This window comes from Lutra lutra, chromosome 2 (assembly GCF_902655055.1).
Source record: "Lutra lutra chromosome 2, mLutLut1.2, whole genome shotgun sequence".
NCBI lineage: Eukaryota > Metazoa > Chordata > Mammalia > Carnivora > Mustelidae > Lutra > Lutra lutra.
In genome coordinates, this window is record NC_062279.1 from 108936461 (window position 1) to 108957215 (window position 20755).

The 20755-nt window shown below is 35.0% G+C and overlaps 1 protein-coding gene across 5 annotated transcripts in view; it reads right to left on the reverse strand.

The window, feature by feature from the left end:
* The window catches only part of COL25A1 (collagen type XXV alpha 1 chain), a 456257-nt gene that overhangs the window by 132483 nt on the left and 303019 nt on the right, over positions 1 to 20755 (reverse strand). For all 5 annotated transcript variants that reach the window (XM_047718185.1, XM_047718182.1, XM_047718187.1 and 2 more), the window contains exons 6-7: positions 17365 to 17391; positions 17192 to 17218 (exon numbers count right to left, since the gene is read on the reverse strand). In XM_047718185.1, the coding sequence (XP_047574141.1) occupies positions 17192 to 17218; positions 17365 to 17391 (54 nt within the window). The remainder of the gene's footprint in view (positions 1 to 17191; positions 17219 to 17364; positions 17392 to 20755) is intronic.

The window sequence follows — 20755 nt, forward strand, 5'->3', positions numbered from 1 at the left end:
ACTTTTAAGAAAAACCAAAAGGAAATTCCGAAATTTGGGGCCAGACTTTTCCTTAAAGTAGTGACTCTGAAGTGTAAGCCTGTGTTGTTTCTAATTTTAAACATATAAAACTAAAGGACTAAAATATATCTTTTTACCATTAATTTGCATATGAAATTACTGTTCAATTCTACATGCAACTGGGGTAACTTTGAAAAATCTGTTATTCTACAATTCATATTTCAACAAACTTCTTAAAGATAGCATAAATTATATCAACATCTTGATTTAAAAAACTACCAAGTTTGAGCTAATATTAAGATTTTTCATTTGAGTATGGATGACACACTTTGTTCCATTAGTTTCAGGTATACGACAGTGATGCAAAAACTTTATATGTTATGTTATGCTCACAACTGTAGTGAGCACCTGTCACTATACAATCCTATTACAATAACATTGACTATATTTGTTATGCTGTAACTTTTACTCCCATGACTGATTCATTCCATAACTGGATGTTTGTATCCCCTACTCCACTTAGCCCATTTTGTCTATTCCCCCCTCTCTGACAACAACCCGTTTATTCTCCATATTTACAGGTCAGTTTCAGCTTACTGTTTGTTTATTCATTTTTTTTCTTTTAGATTCCGCATACATGTGAAATCATATGTCATTTGTGTTTCTTTGTCTTACTTCATTTAGCATAATACCCTCTAGGTCTATCCATGTTGTTGCAAATGGCAAGATGAACTAGTACTAATTATCACCTTTGAAGAGACTGGTATACTAAATAAAAAAATTCTACAGAACCATAGATCAACAATCACCAATGTGAGAGGAATCCTATGTAATTTAAAAACAAATGGTATACTAATTAAATTAAAGGGAATAATGTGCCCTTCTTCCTAGAAAATAAATGTCATTAATTGTTTTGTTACCTGTGTGTCTGCATATTTTGATGGACTTTGTTGTCATAGTATCAGAGACAAAATAATCTTAATCTCTAACTGAGGTATTGCAAACTCCAGGGCCAACAGAGACAACAGACACTTGTAAATAAATAAAGTAAGTAAGCTAGGTGTCACTGTGTATAATGAAGAATACATGCTCCATCTAAGGCAGATAGACCCAATTCAGCCTCAGCCAATGGAAATTATAAAGGAATGTATACTCACTGGTTCCAATTTTCCAAGAGGAATTAAAAATTATATTGTAATAATTTTCTATATGACAGATGGTAACTACACTTACCATGGTGGACATTTCATTATGTATATAAACATCATATGTTGTACACCTGAAACTAATACAACAATGTATGTCTGCTATGCTTTTCTTTTTAAAGATTTTATTTATTTATCTGTCAGAGAGAGGGAGAGTGAGAGAGCACAACCAGGGTGAGCAGCAGGCAGAGGGAGAAACAGGCTCCCTGCTGAACAAGAATCCTGATGAGGGATTTGATCCCAGTACCCTGGGATCATGACCTGAGCGGAAGGCAGATGCTTAGCTGACTGAGCCACCCAGGAGTACCTCAGTTATGCTTTTTAATTAAAAATATTTATATGAAGGGGCACCTGGGTGGCTCAGTGGGTTAAAGCCTCTGCCTTCAGCTCAGGTCATGATCCCAGGGTCCTGGGATCGAGCCCTACATTGGGCTCTCTGCTCAGCAGGGAGCCTGCTTCCTCTTCTCTCTGACCGCCTCTCTGTCTACTTGTAATCTCCGTCTGTCAAATAAATAAATAAAATCTTTAAAAAAATTTATATGAAATTTCCCAAAACTTAAATGTTAACAAATAATTTGAGAAAGACAAATAAAATTTATCTCATCTCAGAATCTGGTGCACAAACTACCAGCCTGTAGCTTCTCATTTGCCTCATGAGAATTATTAATTCAAAACATAGAGGAAAGGTTGCACAAAATAGTTTATAGACTTCAAAAATAAGGAAAAACAAAGACACTGAATTCCTTTCCCCTGCTACAGCCAAGGGTGTTACTACTCTCTACCTTAAAAAGAAATCCCATATAAATAGTGACAGTTTCTCAAACTACAACCCTGTTGGCACATGCCATTTCATTTGACACATTCTAAAAAATCTTAAGTTATTATAAGAGTTACTACATAAAATTGGGGGTAGATACCACGACTTGAACTTTGCATTCTTCTCCGACACATTTTATTAGAAAGACAGGGCTCCAAAGTAGAAATAATACTACAGACCTGTATAGAGTTACAGCATTCACGGTCAACATTGTGCCGGGGACACAGGAAGCCTTCTAGATTTCGATTTTGTTTGACTTTTCTGCCTCAAAGTGTAAAATGAAGGCTGAAGTTGTAAATCTCTACATTAATTTTCCGAGCAAATTTGAAACGTCTAATAGATCTCCAGACATTCCCCTCTTCCTGTAACTCCTCAGAATTAATTTCCTTTTATAACATTATTGAATAATTGTGAATGACTACCAAACAAAAGTTTGAAAGACTGAAAAGTAATTTTGTACTAAGCCCCCCAAAAAGCAACAAAAATGGCTTTATAAGGTTATATTCTAAAATTTCCCAACACTGAAGTTTCTTTAGAAAGTTTACTTTGCATGGAGTGCTGGGCGTTGTACAGAAACAATGAATCTTGGAACACTGCATCACAAACTAATGATGTCTTACATGGTGACTAACATAACACAATACAAAAATAAATAAAGGACTATATTTTTATGTAAAAAAAAAAAAAGAAAGAAACTTCATTTTTTCAAAGTCAAAATAATGTGTCTACCTATAGCAGAAAATGAAAGTGGTGAGTGTAGGGGTGAAGTTTTCAATTTAAACAGAATAGCTATCTACTTGGCAGTCAAAGATTAACATACAATTAAAGGGTAAAATATTTTTTACTATTGTTTTCATCATCAAAATTATACTGATTGTTTTATTGATTATAAAGTCTTTAAACAATAAAGACACAATACCAAAGAAATGTTTAAAAAATCAATAAAAATGGTTAAGTTGTAAGCTAGCAGTTTTTTACCAAATGATGGAAAACTGCTATGCTAAAAAGGCAAAACAGTTTCTGATTTCCAAAACACCTGATCAAACTATATTAATGATTTACAATCTTTCCAATATTTACTTTCTCAAAGAACAGTTCAGTGCCATAAAAAATATATCGAGAGTAATGAAAAATCAGGACTGAAAAATTACAAGGTGCTGCTATAACATACATTCAATTCAAAGAATACTATATGCATCCCTTTCATATCAAAAAGTTTATATCCCTAAAAGGAAATTCTGGTGCTGACATTCTAGAACCTTATGATTTCCTCAACCACTAAGAAATATAAAGAAGAGAGATAGCTAAGAAAATGCTAATGGGTTGTGAGCTAGGTCTCAAACTTCTCCTGATATTCAAGTCAAGGTAAGTATTGGTCAAATAATAAACTAATTAGTATTAAGCAAAAAAAGCTTAAGCTTAATCAGTAGACTCTACTACAATGTCAAAGCCAATTTTTGATGTGCTACTCAGGAACTGTCATCATGATGGTTTCTGTCTTACTTTGTAAAGGACCACTGAGAACAGTTTTCCTTACAGGCTAAGATGTTCAGGAAGAAAAATTAAGCATTAAATTATTAAAAGTTAGTTTTTATTCTCTTTAAACAATTCTGCAATGCCACACTGAATAGAAAGGCAATTTTAAACAAAGAGTTAAGGAAGATATATCAATTTAATCCAATAAAACTTCAGAGATTGCTTTGAATGTTTGCCCTTCTTTCCTTCCTCCCTCCCTCCTACGTTCCCACCTTCCTTCCTTCCTTCTTTCCTTTCCTTTTCTTTGTTCTCTTTTCTTCTTTCTTTCTGCAATACTTTGACTATATTCTCTATGCTATACTTTGCATTTCTGTGACTTATTTGTTTTATAATTAGAAGTCTGTACCTCTTAATCCTTTTTATCTATTTTGACCATCCCTCCCAACCCCCAGCCCCTCCCTTCTAGCAACCACCAGTTTGATCTCTGTATTTAAGAGTCTGCTTGTTTTCGTTGTTGGCTTGCTCCTTTGTTTTGTTTTTTAGATTTCACATATAAGCATAATCACATGGGTTTTTTTTTTTCCTGACTTATTTCACTTAGCATAAGACCCTCTAGGTCTATCCATGTTGTCACAAATGGCAGGATTTCATTCTATTTTATGGCTGAGTAATACATTGTGTACGTATTTATATATATGTGTGTGTGTGTGTGTGTATACATATATATATGTGTATACACACACACACATATATATATATATTCTTTATCCATTCTATTGATGGATACTTAGATTGCTTCCGTATCTTGGATACTGTAAATAATGATGGAATAAATACAGGGTTGCATATATCTTTTTGGATTAGTGTTTTCATTTTCTTTGGGTAGATCCCAGTAGTAGAATTACTGAATCATCTGGTATTCTTATTTTTAATTTTTGGAGGAACCTCCATACTGTTTTCCACAGTGGTTGCACTCCCACCAACAGTGCCCGAGGGTTCCCTTTCGTCCATGTCCTTGTCAATACTCGTTATTTCTTGTCTTTTTGAAACTAGCCATTCTGACTGGGTGTGGGGTGATTATGTCACTGTGGTTTTGATTTACATTTCCCTGAGGAATAGTGATGTTGAGCACCTTTTCTTTTTATTTTTTAAGACTTTATTTATTTGGGCGCCTGGGTGTCTCAGTGGGTTAAGCCGCTGCCTTCGGCTCAGGTCATGATCCCCGGACCTGGGTTCGAGCCCCACATCGGGCTTTCTGCTCAGCAGGGAGCCTGCTTCCTCCTCTCTCTCTGCCTGCCTCTCTGCTTACTTGTGATTTCTCTCTGTCAAATAAATAAATAAAATCTTAAAAAAAAAAAGACTTTATTTATTTATTTGACAAAGAGATCACAAGTAGACAGAGAAGCAGACAGAGAGAGAGAGCCACCTGAGCCTGAGCCACCCAGGCGCCCGAGCACCTTTCCATGTGTCTGTTGGCCCCTGCCTATCTTTTCCTAATAGGAATTAGAGAATAAACAAAAGTAGGTTCACATTTAAAGGTATCTAGATCTTGTATATATAAATAATAATCTGTACTCATGGGGTACTGTTTCATAAAGATAATATAAGCAACTGCAATTTTAAGTAAATATTCACACAATCTATACATGTATATAAAATATCTCTATAGATAGAATAATTCCTTAATGAAAATTGATATACGTACAAACACCTACATACAGAGTGATATTCAGTGTAGTATTTTAATTGACTAGCTGTGTAAAAGGCAAGTGTCTGATAATTTTTAATATGAGAAACACCTTGTAAGCCTTGAAAAAGACCAAGTAGCATAGTCTACATAGCTTAGAACCAGGCATGTTTTAGAAGATTCTCTGGTGTGCTCTGCATTTGGGGAGGTCTCCCTGAGTCACACCCCTCGCTCCATACTTCCTACCTTACCAGCAGAATGTCCCTTCAGCCATCCTGAAAATCTCACAAGATGATCACCTCCTCTAAGTCACAGTGGGCTCAAGACTTGGGTGAGATGGCGAGGTTGGGCCACAATTTTAATAGATTAACTCAGCTTCTGAAAATAAACTTGATGAAAAGCCCAAGGAATAAAGAAATTAAAACAACAGAATCCTAACTTAATAATCTTAATCTTAATAAAAAAAAAAAGATTGGTGATATCTCATTCAGTTTTTTTTTTTTTCTCACTTGCCAAGAAACTCAGATTGTTCAGACTGATATGAAGACATGGGAAGGAGGCAGGACTTACCATCTGTTGCCCCCTGCACCTCCTAAGGTTATATTTAGTTTCTCTACTTCACATCTTTGCACGGGCTTCAAACCATAACAACATTGACACTGACACATCAATTTCTCTCCTCTTGCTCACCCATTATCATTTTCCCATCTTCGTTCTCAATTCCAATGAATTCCTTCAGGCCTGCCCTAACTAAAGTTCCTGACTTGGAACGAATGTTATTAGTTTTTTGATGTTTTGAACACTACATTAGAAGGTTTTTATACCAGATTTTCCACCACTAAGGTTCCTTTATTAACAGATTCATGCCATACTCACAAGTTAATAAAGCACGATTAGACTGCCCAATTTTCTTGGTATAAGGAACTACGGGAACAATAATGTTGCATTATTACTATTGCTGTTATTTTTATTCTTATTACTACCGTTTTTATTATTTGTGTGTGTGTTGAATCATTCAAGTTTATTTGTGCTAAATATTAAAAAAAACTAGTGATCAGTAAAGACTTCTTTGAATATCAATATTTTTCAAACAAAATTTAACTGATTTCTAAAGAGAGAAAAATCAAAGCTTCCTGCCTCCCTCAAAAGTCACTATAGAAATGCATTGAAGTAGGTTCTTGCAACTGACATTATTTTTCGACAAAGCCAGTCCTGTTTGCCACTTGTGATTTACAGGCTATGTCTGCTACCAGAAGCTGCTGGACACATTAGTGCAGGTATGCTTATGAAAGGGTGCTGCTGTCTGGCACTAAATGACTTTCCAGAGACCCATCTCATTCAGACTTACAGGAACTGTTCTCCCTAAACACAGTCTGTCAATGCATAAGCCATTATTCCACCCATTCTGAAGGGAAGAATCAAAAATATAGTCCTATATTCTAGTCCCTTCTGCAAATCCTGATGCACCATTAAAAACCTGCTGTTTCATACTTTCTTGATTTCTACTTGGTGAATCCACTTCACTAACATTTTTGTTGCTGCATTTGGAAATGTTGGAAAAAGAAGGGTTGGAATTGTGTTGGATTTTATTAGTGTAAATTGCTTTTAATTTTCTATATTTCCTACTTGAAATATGCTCATTATTCATAGATATTACCAACTACAGTATGATCAATTTTCTGTCCATTCAAATACAAATTTTAACATATTTCCCTAAAGGCTTACTTTCTCTTCCTTATTTAATATTGAAAGTCACCAACCCCAAATCTATCTTTCCTTGCACATTTTATTATATGCTTCATTTGCAGCATTAATGCAAACCATAGCTCCATACTTCTATGAATTAATAAACATAAGATTCTTACATATGATTTCAAGTGAAAATTAACTTGCTTACATACACAATAAAAAAGAATAAAATATGTATGGTTTTGTATTTGATAGAAGATCATGAATGTATCAAGGAATTATTTAAATTATTTAGAAAATACCTATAGGCACTTATAAAAATTCAGACAAAAATATAAATGGAATAATATTAAATATATATACATGTATCCTTTCTCATCTGAAAATTTTCATTCCATTCATTTTTAAGAAAAATGTGTAGCAGTGTACATTAGCCTGAGAAGATTGAAAGGTATATATCCTTTCAATAAATCATGTACAAAATAAATCATGTACAAAAGTACAAAGGAGACTACTGTAGTTTATTTAACCAATGATTATAAGACTGGGGACAAATGAAATCTTTCCTTTACTTCATAAAATGGAATGAGTAATTATTTTATTGTGAAGGTCACTACATTAAAAACATTCAAAGAAAACCCCATTGCTATTTAAACTGGTTAGAATCATTCTCCAGAATTCTTTGTCAGAGGATATGTTTAGGATGGATTTTTATTTAATTTTAATATATCCATGGTCATTAATAGAATCTTTAGGTAAAGGCTCAAATCTCAAGCTTTCCACTATTTTGTTGTCGTTGTTTTAATACAAGGATTTGCAAATTGTTCATTTTTACTTCTAAATGTTTTGTATAAAAGTTTACCCAACTGGATTACTATATTTACAGGCTTACTTACATAATTTTTTTACATTAGACAAAAATGTACAAGACTTATAGTGTTTTCTTTTTCTCATTTGATGGGCTCACCCATACAACCAACAACTGAGATATAATTCACAACACTGAATTCCAAGGTAAATATTGTCTACATATTAACAATTATATGCAAAAATAACTTATTTATTTTAAATTGACCCACATCGGGACACATATACAAATGTTCCTAGGTTTAATTCAATATCAGTTCTTAGTGGTTTGAAGTACGACAGAGAACACTCAAAAGAGAACTCTGATTATAAAAAATACAATAAGAACGTTTGCAAATCTTAACGAGCTTGCTGTTTCCATGCCAACTTCTGCTGAATCTGGAAAGCATTAAAATAATTTTTTCACAATTTATTTCTTTCCATTGTGTTATATCCCTTCCCTTTTCACAGGCAATACATTCAGTACCAAATGAGTAGTGTATTCATTAGGGCTGAAGAGAAAGGCAAGGGTTAAGTAAATAAGGACATCAAATTAATATCCAGGCCTAAATGTTTTAGCAGAGCCAAAGAATCTGTTTAATCATTCGAGTCAACAAAGGTTAAGATAATAAAATAAACTTCTAAATGCTTTCCTTTTCTGGAACTTAATCTTTCTTGCTGAAGATGTTTTTAAGATGCTATCAGTTTTGCGTAGTCCCAGCTGTTATGAAAATTTACTTGAATACATGGGGAAGAGAAAGAATTTTATGAAAAGAGTTAAGCGGGGCTCCTGGGTGGCTTACTGAACTTGCGAGAGCCCAGCACTCATTTAAAACCAGCTGTTGGCTGATGATGTTAAGACTAATAACCACTAAATCTTTCACTTATCAGGCCTCTGTGTTATTTGGCAAGGTGATGGTAGCCAACTGATTAGAAGATGAATATATATAGTCAAAAGATAAATTCATGATGTTTGTTCATTTTATTTCTCAAGTTTGATTAGTAAACTTACCACAATTTCAGAGCAACATAGTACCCTAATTTAAACAGACAGTACTAAGCATTACAACAGTTTTGCTTATTTTTAAAAATATGTTTTTAAGTCACTAAGATAGGGAAAAGAAATATGAACCACTAACATCAAAGCCTTGAGTACCACTGTGATTCCCAGGGCTGTGGTTCATGACGAGGGCAGAGGCTCTTAAGAACTGGGCAAACAAGAAGTCCTCTTAGAAGACCAACGGCAGTAGTAATAATGGGTGCAGAAAACAATGGGAAAAGTCTTGAAGGTCTTGAGTCTTTTACAATGACATTCAGGTTCTGTGACTGATGAAGAAATATAAAACAATCTTTTGCAAAGAGAGGCTCAGAATAAAAGTGGAATCAAGGGGCACCTGGGTGGCTCAGTGGGTTAAAGCCTCTGCCTTTGGCTCAGGTCATGGTGCGGGGTCCCGGGATCAAGCCCCGCATCGGGCTCTCTGCTCTGAGGGGAGCCTGCTTTCTCCTCTCTCTGCCTGCCTCTCTGCCTGCTTGTGATCTCTGTCTCTCAAATAAATAAGTGAAATCTTAAAAAAAAAAAAAAAAAGTGGAATCAAAGTATCTTGGAGAACATGTAAATGCAGCATTATAAACAGCAGAAAACAGACTTTATTCATCTGGTTATCTATCCTAAAGAAAAAAAGTCACTAATAGTTAATATAGTGGGATTTTGATATTATACTATAATTTTCAAATTGGTTCCAACAAGTTGAGAAGAAAAATTGCATTCTAACAAGGTAACTGGGTATTCTGATGTCCCTTGGATGGGGATTAGCATTCCCCTGCCCAATTACGTTACATGAGGTTCCTGGGTATGACTGTGATGCATTCACCCATTTGTTTTCTGGAGGGTCAACAGTGAATGAATTGTAAAGACTGAGGTTACCATGACTACAAATAAAAAAAGATGCTCCTATTTGCACTTGTGTTCCCCAGTTTTTCACTTTCATTCACAGAGGCATGGAACTTAAAAGTTGAAAAGGTACTAGCAGCCACCTGAAGGCAGCTTACGATCATGTAAAGAGAACAGAATTTGAAATCTGGGTCTGACTCCCAGCATTGTCTTCTAGTAGATGTGTGTATGTGAACTTATAGAAATCATTTAACCTGCTTGAGCTCAATCCTCACCAGGAAAAAGAAAAAAAAAAAAAAGGATCATATTATGGGGCGTCTGGGTAGCTCAGTTGGTTAGGCACTAAACTGTTGGTTTTAGCTCAGGTCATAATCGCATGGGCCATGAGATCAAGTCCCCATTTGGGCTCAGCACTCATCAGGGTGTCTGCTTGAGATACTCTTTCTCCCTCTCCTTTTGCCCCTCCCCCCACTTTCACACTCTCTCTCTAAAACAAATAAATAGATCTTTAAAAACCGGCCATATTATTTATTATGCTGTTAACTAACTCACTGCATTAATTTTAAGGATAAATGAGTAAATATATGGAAAATGTGATCTGGAAGTACCCAGCCTCAAAACCTGACTCTGCCACTGACTGGCTCTATTATTGTGGACAAAATATTTAAACCTTCTAAATCTTGGTTTCTTCATCTGTTCAATGGAAACAATGAAAGCAACTATTTTGTAGGGCTGTTGAAATAAGATACGTCTTCATAGAATGGTTAGTACATCTTAAGAGATCAATAAAATTGCTTATCATTATTATTGGTGTTATTATTTGAGCCATAGGTATTTTTTGTCATCCCCGTTGTTTCATATTGAGGTTGATGACTTCAATAACTAACTTGTTGATAGGGGAGCAGCCTGACCCACTGGGAAAGGTACAAACAAGTGGTTGAGAGACCTGGGTGTGAATTCATTTTCCTACCACTTACAAATTATGTAAACTTGGGCAAGTGAGTTCACCCCAGATTCTTCACGTGCAATATGGTGAGAATGATCAGCTTTGATCAGTCAAGGATTTGTTATAGGTTTTCTCATACACTTTCTTATTTAATCTGTCATAACCAGAGGGGCAGATAGTGGGAGAGTTAGAATTCGGTCCCATCCAGTCTGACCCCAGCCCATGTGTATATAATTATCTCACCCAACTGCATGCACTTTTCCTACTTTTCTTCCCTCATATCCTATCTTGCTGAGATAGGCTTGGAGATGCTGTGTGCAACTTGCCTAATTACTTGTAAGACTAATAATTATAACTATGACATGTGAGGTGTAACTTCTTGGTCTAATGTTTGTTCAGCCTAGGAATGCCCCTACAACTCCCTGACAGCAGGTCTCCAACCACTGCTTGATTGCAGGGTACAGTCATAGCCTTAGAACTCTGTGCCACAAACTTAGGATGAAACAGAGTGAAGTCTTTGTGACTGACATCACAGAAAAAGCGCCATCCCTACCATACAGCCCAATGGCCTAACTGCAGAAATATGGACAATTTGCACAAATGCACTGAAGATTAATGGCAAATCTGTAAGAATATCGCCCCAGGAAACAAGGAGGAAACATCAGGATGCATTCAGCTGTGGAAATCTAACAACCACTGTCTTGTAGAATAAAACCAAACAATATCTATGGTTTCTATATTAAACCTAAAATTGTACACTCAAAATTGGTTCAATGAACACTGACAGGAAGCTCATGCCAAAAAAGTTAGCCCACTTTCTTCTGCACTAAATCATATGCCATCAACAATATTCAAAGATAGTCAACGTTCGTCCCATTTACCTTTTAACTTCTTGCAATCTGGCTTCTATTGCTTAACAAAATGTACTCCCTAAATATCTCATGACTCCAAAACAACAAAATCATAGGCTTTTTATAGACTTCATCCCTATGGTTTTCCTTTTATTAAGAGGATTTCATTGGCCACATTTTTTTTCTTTTCTCTTTTATTTTTTAACTTAGCTCCTCCATTAGTGTTCAAATTTTGTAGTGTCCTGGTTTTGACTTTGAATGAATGCTCGCTCTCTTTTCTGACTCTCTTTCTTTAACCCACTCCCTAAATGTGGATATTTCTAAGTGGTTCTCATGTCACCCTTTCATGCACAATTTTTCCACTTCCACTTTCTATTCTCACTGGGGACACTCCAGCTATGGAACGGTTATGATACTACCTCAGATTCCCAGTCTCGTGCTTCCAATTGTTGCTACATTATTCCAGTGAAATAATTCATCCAGATCACAAATTCAACACAACTAAATATTAACATATTTATACTTCTGACTGTTTTCTGACCAATTTTATCAAACCAGAAACTTCAGCCCTATCCTTATCCACTTTCTCAACATTAGTCCCTACATACAACTTAATGATTCATGCTGAATTTTCACCTTAGTATCTTCCTATTTTATTCCCTAACTGCAGTTTTTTTGTTTGTTTGCTTTTTAACTTGACCCTGGCCACAAATTACCAATGATCACAGCTTTGGATATAAATCCCATATGGATTGAATTAATCTCCTACCCTCTGCTTAAAGACTCTTTCTTATTAATTTCTCCTCTACTAATGTCAACCCTGGTTTTTCTTCTTTGAGTTTTTGTTTGGCACTTGTGGCAATTCCTGTTGGTGAGATTGAAAACATGCCCCATAGAACTAATGAAGTTGAAACTAGAAGAAAGTTCGGTTTGTTTTTCAGAGAACCATTTCCCCCCAATCAGCTATTGTGTCTTTTCAGACCCCACTAATAAATCCAATAACAGTCTCCAGAGAAACCTAGACTGAAGGTGAACTGATATGATTCAAGCATATAAACAGGTATGATCCTGCATTCAAGCAACGCCTTGGAGAGATAGTGAGCCCAAGATCCCACCCAAATTATACTAGCTCTTAGACGATTCCCATAGCCCTTTCCCCTTGCCCAATAGTTAGATTTGCCTCAGTATAATGTTAAAGGCTTTGCCCAAGGAGGAGCACAAGTTTGATTAACATAATGTACAATGCATGTATAAGCATGTTTTCTCAGTATGCCTGTGCAACCTTATGCCTGCCTTTAAATGTGATGGCAAATCTCCCTTTTCTGAATATTTATCCTAATCATATATAAAAGGAACCCACTAAACCCTTCTCAGTGAGTCACAGCTTTGGAAATTATGCCTTGTGATCTCCTTATTTGCTGCAAATAATGTTTCCTTTATGTGACAACTCCACTTAGTATGGTCTCTATCTGTAACTTATCAATGAGCAAACTCACATTGGTTTGATTACAAGATGACCCAACTTTCCTTTTCAATACCAATCTCTTTGGCTCACTTCCAGCTACAAAGTAACTATGTGACACTGTCTGGCTAATGAGATGTGAGCTGAAGTCTACTATGAAATTCATGGGAAAATTTTTGTTTTCTTGATAAAGACTCCTCCCCCTTTATTCTTCCTGCTGATATATATGTGATGGCTGGACTTGAAACAGCCTTCTTACAACCATGAAGAAAATGCCAAGAGTGATTCACAGAGGCTTCCATAGTTACATCATTGAATTATGTTAATCACACCACCAACTACCTTCTTCAAACTTCTCATTATATAAGAATAAACTAATATTGCAGTCTGCATAAAAAACATGGAGCTCTCTCTCATATTTTGGTAACTCTTTGGAATTCCTTCTTTGGCTCACCAACATAGCCCCTCCCCACTGCTGAGCTTCTCATTTTGACAGTTTTCTGCTGAATGTGACCCCTTACCTCCAAGGAAGGGGTGTTTCAGTGTTTCAAACTGAGCCAGCCCATCCTCTCTGCTCACTTCTCCTTGAAGACTGGTCATTACCCTTACAGCCCAGGTTCTTACGAACTTGTCCTGGGTGACTGACAGTTTCTGGTCTTCTTTCAATTCCACTCTATATGAGATACCATCATTAGGAAGACTTTCACAAAGAACATTTGGTAATAATACCAAAGAGTCCAGTGGTAATATACATCAAATAATGTACTAAAAAAATCTTCAATGTCTCCTTTCTGCCTATCACACTAAAACATTCAAAATATTTCCTAATATAACTTCAGTAAAAAAAAAAATCAGCCTACATAATGTAATTTTTCTATATTTAGCTTATATCCTTGACAAATAAAAAATGTTATTGTCTTTAAATGAATCCTGTCATTTCCCAATTGTATAGTACTGTTTATACTATTTCTTCTTTCTGGAATGTGTAATGTCTTCCCTCTTCATCTTCTCTTCTAAAGATTATCCATTTATCAAGTCCTAGCTCAAGTGTCACCACTTCCACTGTGTCCAATGATTCTTCAAAATGGAAGAATTTTTACTTATCTAGCATCTCTTGGTATTGTTATTTAAGGCACTTAACACAACCAAATAGTTTTCTCACTTGAGTACCCATGAGATTATCAGCAACTTGAGGGCAGTAATGATGTAATAATATTTTATTTTAACATTCAACAAATATTTATTGAGTCCTTATTGTTCTAGCTGATGGTACAAACAAGATAGACCAAGCCCTTGTTCTCATAGAGTTTATGTAAATGGTACAGCATGTTTTACAGATAACAAGCAAGTAAATAAATAAACAAAATAGGAGAATCTCAAATTTAGATTGGGTAGTCGGAGAAGTCTCACCAAGGAAGTATTTGAGATGAAATCTCAATCACCAGAAGACCAGAAGACAGCAAATAGAAAGTCATCCAGCTGGGAGTGAGTGTGATGTGTTTGAAGTACACATAGAGGACTTTGTGACTGGAGCATGGTCGGGGGGAAGAGAAGAGTGGTGTGAGATAAGGTTAGAGACTTAAGCAAAGGCCAGATCTTGAAGGTTCATGAAGGGTTTGGATTTCATCTTGAGGTTTAAAACAGGGAGTAAAATGATCTGATTTATAATACAAAATGATCTCTCTGGCTGCTGTGTAAAAAATGGGTTATACAGGGTCAAGAGTAGAAGCAAGATTACTTGGAAGGCTGCCACCATAGTCAAGAAGATGAGATGATAGTAGGTTGAATTTGGTGGTAGTAGAAGAGAGAGAAAGAGGATCCATTTATAGTTTCTATAATATTAAGCATGGTATCTTGAAGATAAAAGAAATTCAATGTATATTGCTAAATATATGTACAAGTATTTCCAAATAGTTTTACCTTCTTAATGTCTTTATTATCTTCAACACTTTCCTGTTTTGAATTGCATAATATGACTTAATATATTCCTGTTTAACAGTTGGGAAGCCAAAAAGAAAAAAAAGGGGGGAGGGGGAAACCCATATTTAAGGAAACAGTAGAAATCCTATAACAGTTGATAAGCTAACAAAGAACTGAAATGATGAAGGGTCATATTGTTAATGACAGAAGAAATAAATTACGTGAAACAAATGGTAAAAAGTTGAATTCAAAAACTATGATAGGATAAAAAGGGGCAGGGTATTCAAATACAAAGATCGACATTTTAGAAAAGAGAGTCTCCATGAATGTTAGCTGGAATAGTGTGCCTACAGAGGATGAGAGTAAAATGAATTCTCATTAAAATTGAAGACCTTTCCTGTTCTAACTTACTTTTGATTTCTCTGGAAATTATAAACCATTCACTTTACTATGTTGATATGATAAATTTCCTAATCAGTAGCTAATACTTTCTTACTAGAAAGTAAGTTTTATTTTTTGGAGACGATTATCTGTGACCTGCCTTGTTTCTAAATTAGGAATCTGAGAAAAGGTGCAATTTGGTAGGTTCTTATTCTATTTCACACATACATCCCAGGACATTTTAGATTTTTAATCCATGAAGATTCACCTTGCATGATAAAATCAATCCAAATGCCTTCAAACAAAAAACAAAATTCTGGGGAAAATGGGATCAATTTTTGCCACTTTCTACCTGAAATGCTAAATGGGCCCTGAACCGTGTGAAACTTGGCCTCAGTCCGTGTGAAAACTGGCTGAAATCTGTATGAAAGGCAGTCTGGGTTCGTCAAAGTAGTTCATGAACTTTGGCCAAACTTGCAAGGAAACTGGTCCAAGTCTTAGTTTGTAATGCAACATGAAACCAGGTGAATTTCACATGGTTTCAGGTTTCATCCTGAAAATTTGGCCTGGCTTTATCATCCATCATCACTTTTTGGAACGATGAAAGCCAACACACCTTTTTGAAAATGAGGACTGTGTGCATGCTGATGACAGCTAAGCTGCGAACCACCCCTTTACTTCCTTTGCCAAAAGAAGATTTCTCAGAATGGAAACAGTTTCCCTCTTACCTGGAAAGGGTAAGTTGAGTGATTTTGAGATTTCGTGTGGAAAGAAATGATACTCAATACATGGAGACATGCTATGTGAAATAATCACCACATACAGAGCAAGTGGCTATCCTCTAATCATTTAAGGTTATGAGAATTTTATTCCATTCACATCCATGACAGATATCACGATGTTTAAACTCCTCAACCACTAACATGAGCTTTTAGCTTGAAGCTAGTCATCAGCTAGAATGACTGCATGAGAAACAAAATGCTTGGAGTCATGGTCATAATTTTTATATAAAGAAATGGCTGAAGAGTGGAAAGGAAAACAAATCATGGCATACATTTTATCTAGTTTAATAAACACAAAGAGATAAGACTCCAAATTTTTCAAGTTACATCAACTACATCTTTTGCAATAAAACCTCTACTGCAGTATAAATGAATTCAGTAATTAACAACATACAGTGCATTTTACAAAAACCCTACAGTTTCTGTTTTAAACCTCAAAGTTTTAAATGTGCTTTTCCACTGTAAAAAATGACTCTTCAACCAAATACTCACTCTTGTGCATAGTGACATGAGAAAATTGAGAGGTATGTCTGAACGGAGCCACTACATCATTGGAACAGTATGTCTGAACATTTGGGTAATAAGGCACAGATGTGCAGCAGAGGACTTGGCACTACCAAGGTAACAACAAAGCATTCACCATTGTGTTATAATGGTTAAAAGAGCCACATTTGAGAAGAATAAAAGAATGCCCCTCCTCCCTGGAATGCTAAGTTATATTACACCTTTTATCTGCTTAAAAATCTATAAAAATAAGAAATTCAAATAAGTATTATTCAAATTTATGATGAAGAATAAAAATATAAAATGCATTAATATTTTCATCTATAATATAACATATTTATGCAATAGCACATAAAGTTTAACTGCAGAAAAAGGTCAAATTCAACAGGAATCCAAATGGCCTCATTATTGCAAAACAATGCATGCAAATCTGAAGGACCCAATAGCCAAGGGAATGGTGGTTGTTATTGACTTTTTAGTAGTGATTCTGGCCCTTCATCAGAGGGCTAATTATTGTACAGTGTCCTATTTACAGGTATCAAGTTAAAGCAATGCTACAGGATTTATCCATTAATTATTATTAAGGCTATTTCACCTACAAGTGGTATGGCATTTTTTGCCAGCTATTTCTAAACCATGACACAAACGCAGTTATAAAGCCAAAGCTACTTTAATTCAATAAGTTTGGAGCTGAAAATTAATTTTCTACCCAGGATTGGAAGAATACAACTTACCCGAGGTCCCTGATCACCTTGTTCTCCCTGTAGAATAGGAAGATGAGATGATAAATAGTTTTAGTGTAAAGGCTATATGTGACATGCATTAAAAAGACCAAAATACAACATAGCATAGACCATACCAATGGATTTACACTAACTTAATTTGTTTCTGCTACACATTTTCTTACCTTATCACCTTTTGGACCTGGAGGGCCCTAATAAAAAAAGAAAGAAAGAAAGAAAACAGTTTTTAATAAAGTTCAAAAAATTATAACTTAAATAGATCAGCTAGTTATCTGCAAGATTCATGCAAAGGGCAAAGAGGTATACCCATCAGTGAGGTTTATCAAGGAATTTTAGGTTCCAAAGTATAATTATAAGATGGTTAGAATGTGCAAGTGGTATAATACATTTACTATTATATATATAGTATAATGGTATTTATAGTATGGTATATATCATCTCCCAGTATGCATGGTACTATACCATACTGGTACACATACCAATAAAGTATAGTACTATACCATAGCATATATTATATATACTGCCATACTACACAGACAGAGAAAAGTGCACAAAGTCCACATGTCATAACTATATAATATGCAAAATAAATTTTCACAAGCTAATTGTACCTATGCAAGTAGAACCCAGCTAAGGAAAACTAGAGGGCTTATGGTAACATTTTCTTATCATTACTCTCAACTACTATTTCTGACCTCTGACAAAATAGTTTGTCTCTTTTTGCACTTTACAGAAATGGAATCATACCAGTATGCATCTGACCTCCGTTGCTCAGTAAGTGTAAAATGTATGCATAATTTTGTATGTAGCTGTAGATAGTTTGTTCTTACTGCTTTATAATATTCCATCATGTGAATAAACCATAATTTATTTGTTTATCCTACTTGGTTGATGCCATTTGTTTCCAGGAGTTTCTAGGTCTTGACTACTGAAAATAGTGCTGCTATAAATATCTTAGTTTATGTCTTTTGATTAAAAACTGTATGCATGGGGTGCCTGGGTGGCTCAGTGGGTTAAAGCCTCTGCTTTCGGCTCAGGTTGTGATCCCAGGGTCCTGGGATCGAGCCCCTCATCGGGCTCTCTGCTCAGCGGGGAGCCTGCTTCCTCCTCCTCCTCCTCTCTTTCTCTCTCTCTGCCTACTTGTGATCTCTGTCTGTCAAATAAATAAATAAAATCTTTAAAAAAAACTGTATGCATTTCTGTTGGGTGTAAATCTAGGAGTGGAATTATTAGATTATAGAAAATACCTAATATGTTTAGCTTTAGTAGGTACCGACAAATAGTTTTTCACTGTGATTCTAACAATTTATACTTCCATCACCAGTATACAAGAATTTCAGTGCCCCTATATCAATACCAATACTTGGTATTTTCCATCTTTTTTTGTTTTAGACATTATGGTGGGAGGTGTAGTAGTTTCACACTGTTTTAATTTGTATTTCTTCAGGGATTAATTAGTTTAGCTCCTTTTAATGCATGTTTTGTCCATTTTGCATCTTCACCCACAAAGTGTCTATTCATATTTTTTGCCCATTTTCTATTGAGTTGTCCTTTAGACTTACTGAAGTTCTTTACATATTGTAATATCTGTATGTATCAAGAGAGAGGTATGAGAGTACTTTACATTATTCTGAATATGAGTTTTCTATCAGTTATTTTTTGCAAATATATTATCCCACTCTGTGTACTGTGTATATTCTCTTAACTGGGTTTTGATGAACAGAAGTTTAATTTTAATAAAACACCATTTAATATTTTTTTCCTTTTATCTCTTTTTGTATTTCATTTAAGAAATCTTTGCTACTTCAAGGACATAAAGAGGTTCTTTTATGTTTATTCTAAATGCTAAAAGCCTTATTGAAACTATTATAACAGTGTATGTTAACTATACTGGAATCAAATTTTTTAAAAATTAAGATAAGTAAAGTAGAGGTGTTTTATATATATATATATATATATATATATATATATATATATATATATATATGCTAGAATATCACTCAGCCATAAAAAAGAATGAAATCTTGCCATTTGTGGTGACACAGATGGATCTAGAGTGTATGATTCTAAGTAAAATGTCATAGAAAGACAAATACCATATGATTTCATTCATATGTGATAATTAAGAAACAAAAGAAACAACGAAAAAAAGAAAAAAAAAGCAGACTTTAACTTTAGAGAACAAACTGGTGGTTGCCAGAGGGGAGGGGGGATGGGTGAAATAGATGAAGGGAATTAAGAGTACATTTATCATGATGAGTACTGAGTAATGTATAGAATTATTGACTCACTATATTGTACACCTAAAGTAAATATAATACTGTACATTAAACTTATATTATTTGGGATGGTATGGTACACAAAACAAAGTAAGAAAACCAACAATAAAAAAATAAAGTAAAAATTACAGGTTTTATTACTTTATTTTTCATACTCAGATCTGAATTCATGGAGAACTGATTTTGTGCGTGATGTGAGGTCAACGTCAAGATGGTTTTTTTTCCTATGTGTGGATCAAATTAACCCAACACCATTTATTGGAAATGAATCTTTTCCCCATGGTAGTACAGTGTTATCTTTGTCATAAATCAGATAGCCATAAAGATGTGGCTCTTTTTGGGATTTTCTACTTTTGGGGCAGCTGTCTATTCTTAAGCCACATTGAGATTTTCTTCATCTCTGAACAAAAATGCTAGCAGGACATACTATTTCTAGAGGCATCAATACTCCCCCCCCCACCAGCTCTTAAAATTGATATCATATTTCAGCTCAGCCTACTTGAAAAACTGGAGCATTTCAAAGTTACCTTCAATCAATCTCTCACCTTCACCTGGGAGTAACTAAAAGGCTGGGAAACAAGTGTAAGTCTAGAATAGAAGCACAGCCAAAGTTTTAGCAAAGTACTCCTTCCTAAGACCTTGCAATGTCATTTCAGGTGGAAATGTAGGAATACTCAGTCTACTAAAATATCTCTTGCTAAGTATCTGCTACAGAACTGTCCTAAATTCCTACTCTCAGTTGTGAGACTTCTGGTAACAGCTGTGAGGTTATCATAAATTTAATAATAACAATAATATCATGTCTTATAGTTTATATATTTTACCATCAACAAAGAACTTTCACCTGTTACCATATTTAATCTTGTCCCATCCAATGAAGAGAGTATTATGATATTCCTTTTATAGATGCCAAAAATAAAATTCAAAGATTATCAAGGTTAGATCTCTTGCAAGTGAATTAGCCAGGACTTTAACCTAGTCTGTGTGACTAGGTTAGGATGATAAGTGTTGGGACAGAGATCTAGAATTATATTTTCATAAAGAATGATTACTATGTTCCTGCCTTCAACAGATGCCTTCTGAAGTGGCTCCCAATTACATTTCCGAGTATCTTGTAGTGACCCCAGGATCTCAAGTACAAAATGAGATAAAGAGTAATTGTGGAGGTTTAGAGAGAGAGAGAGAGGGAGCTAAGATAACAGAATCAACTAAACAAACTCTTGTTTCTCTTAGCCCCAAAATAATTGTGCCATTAAAACAAAGGGAAACCAAGGAA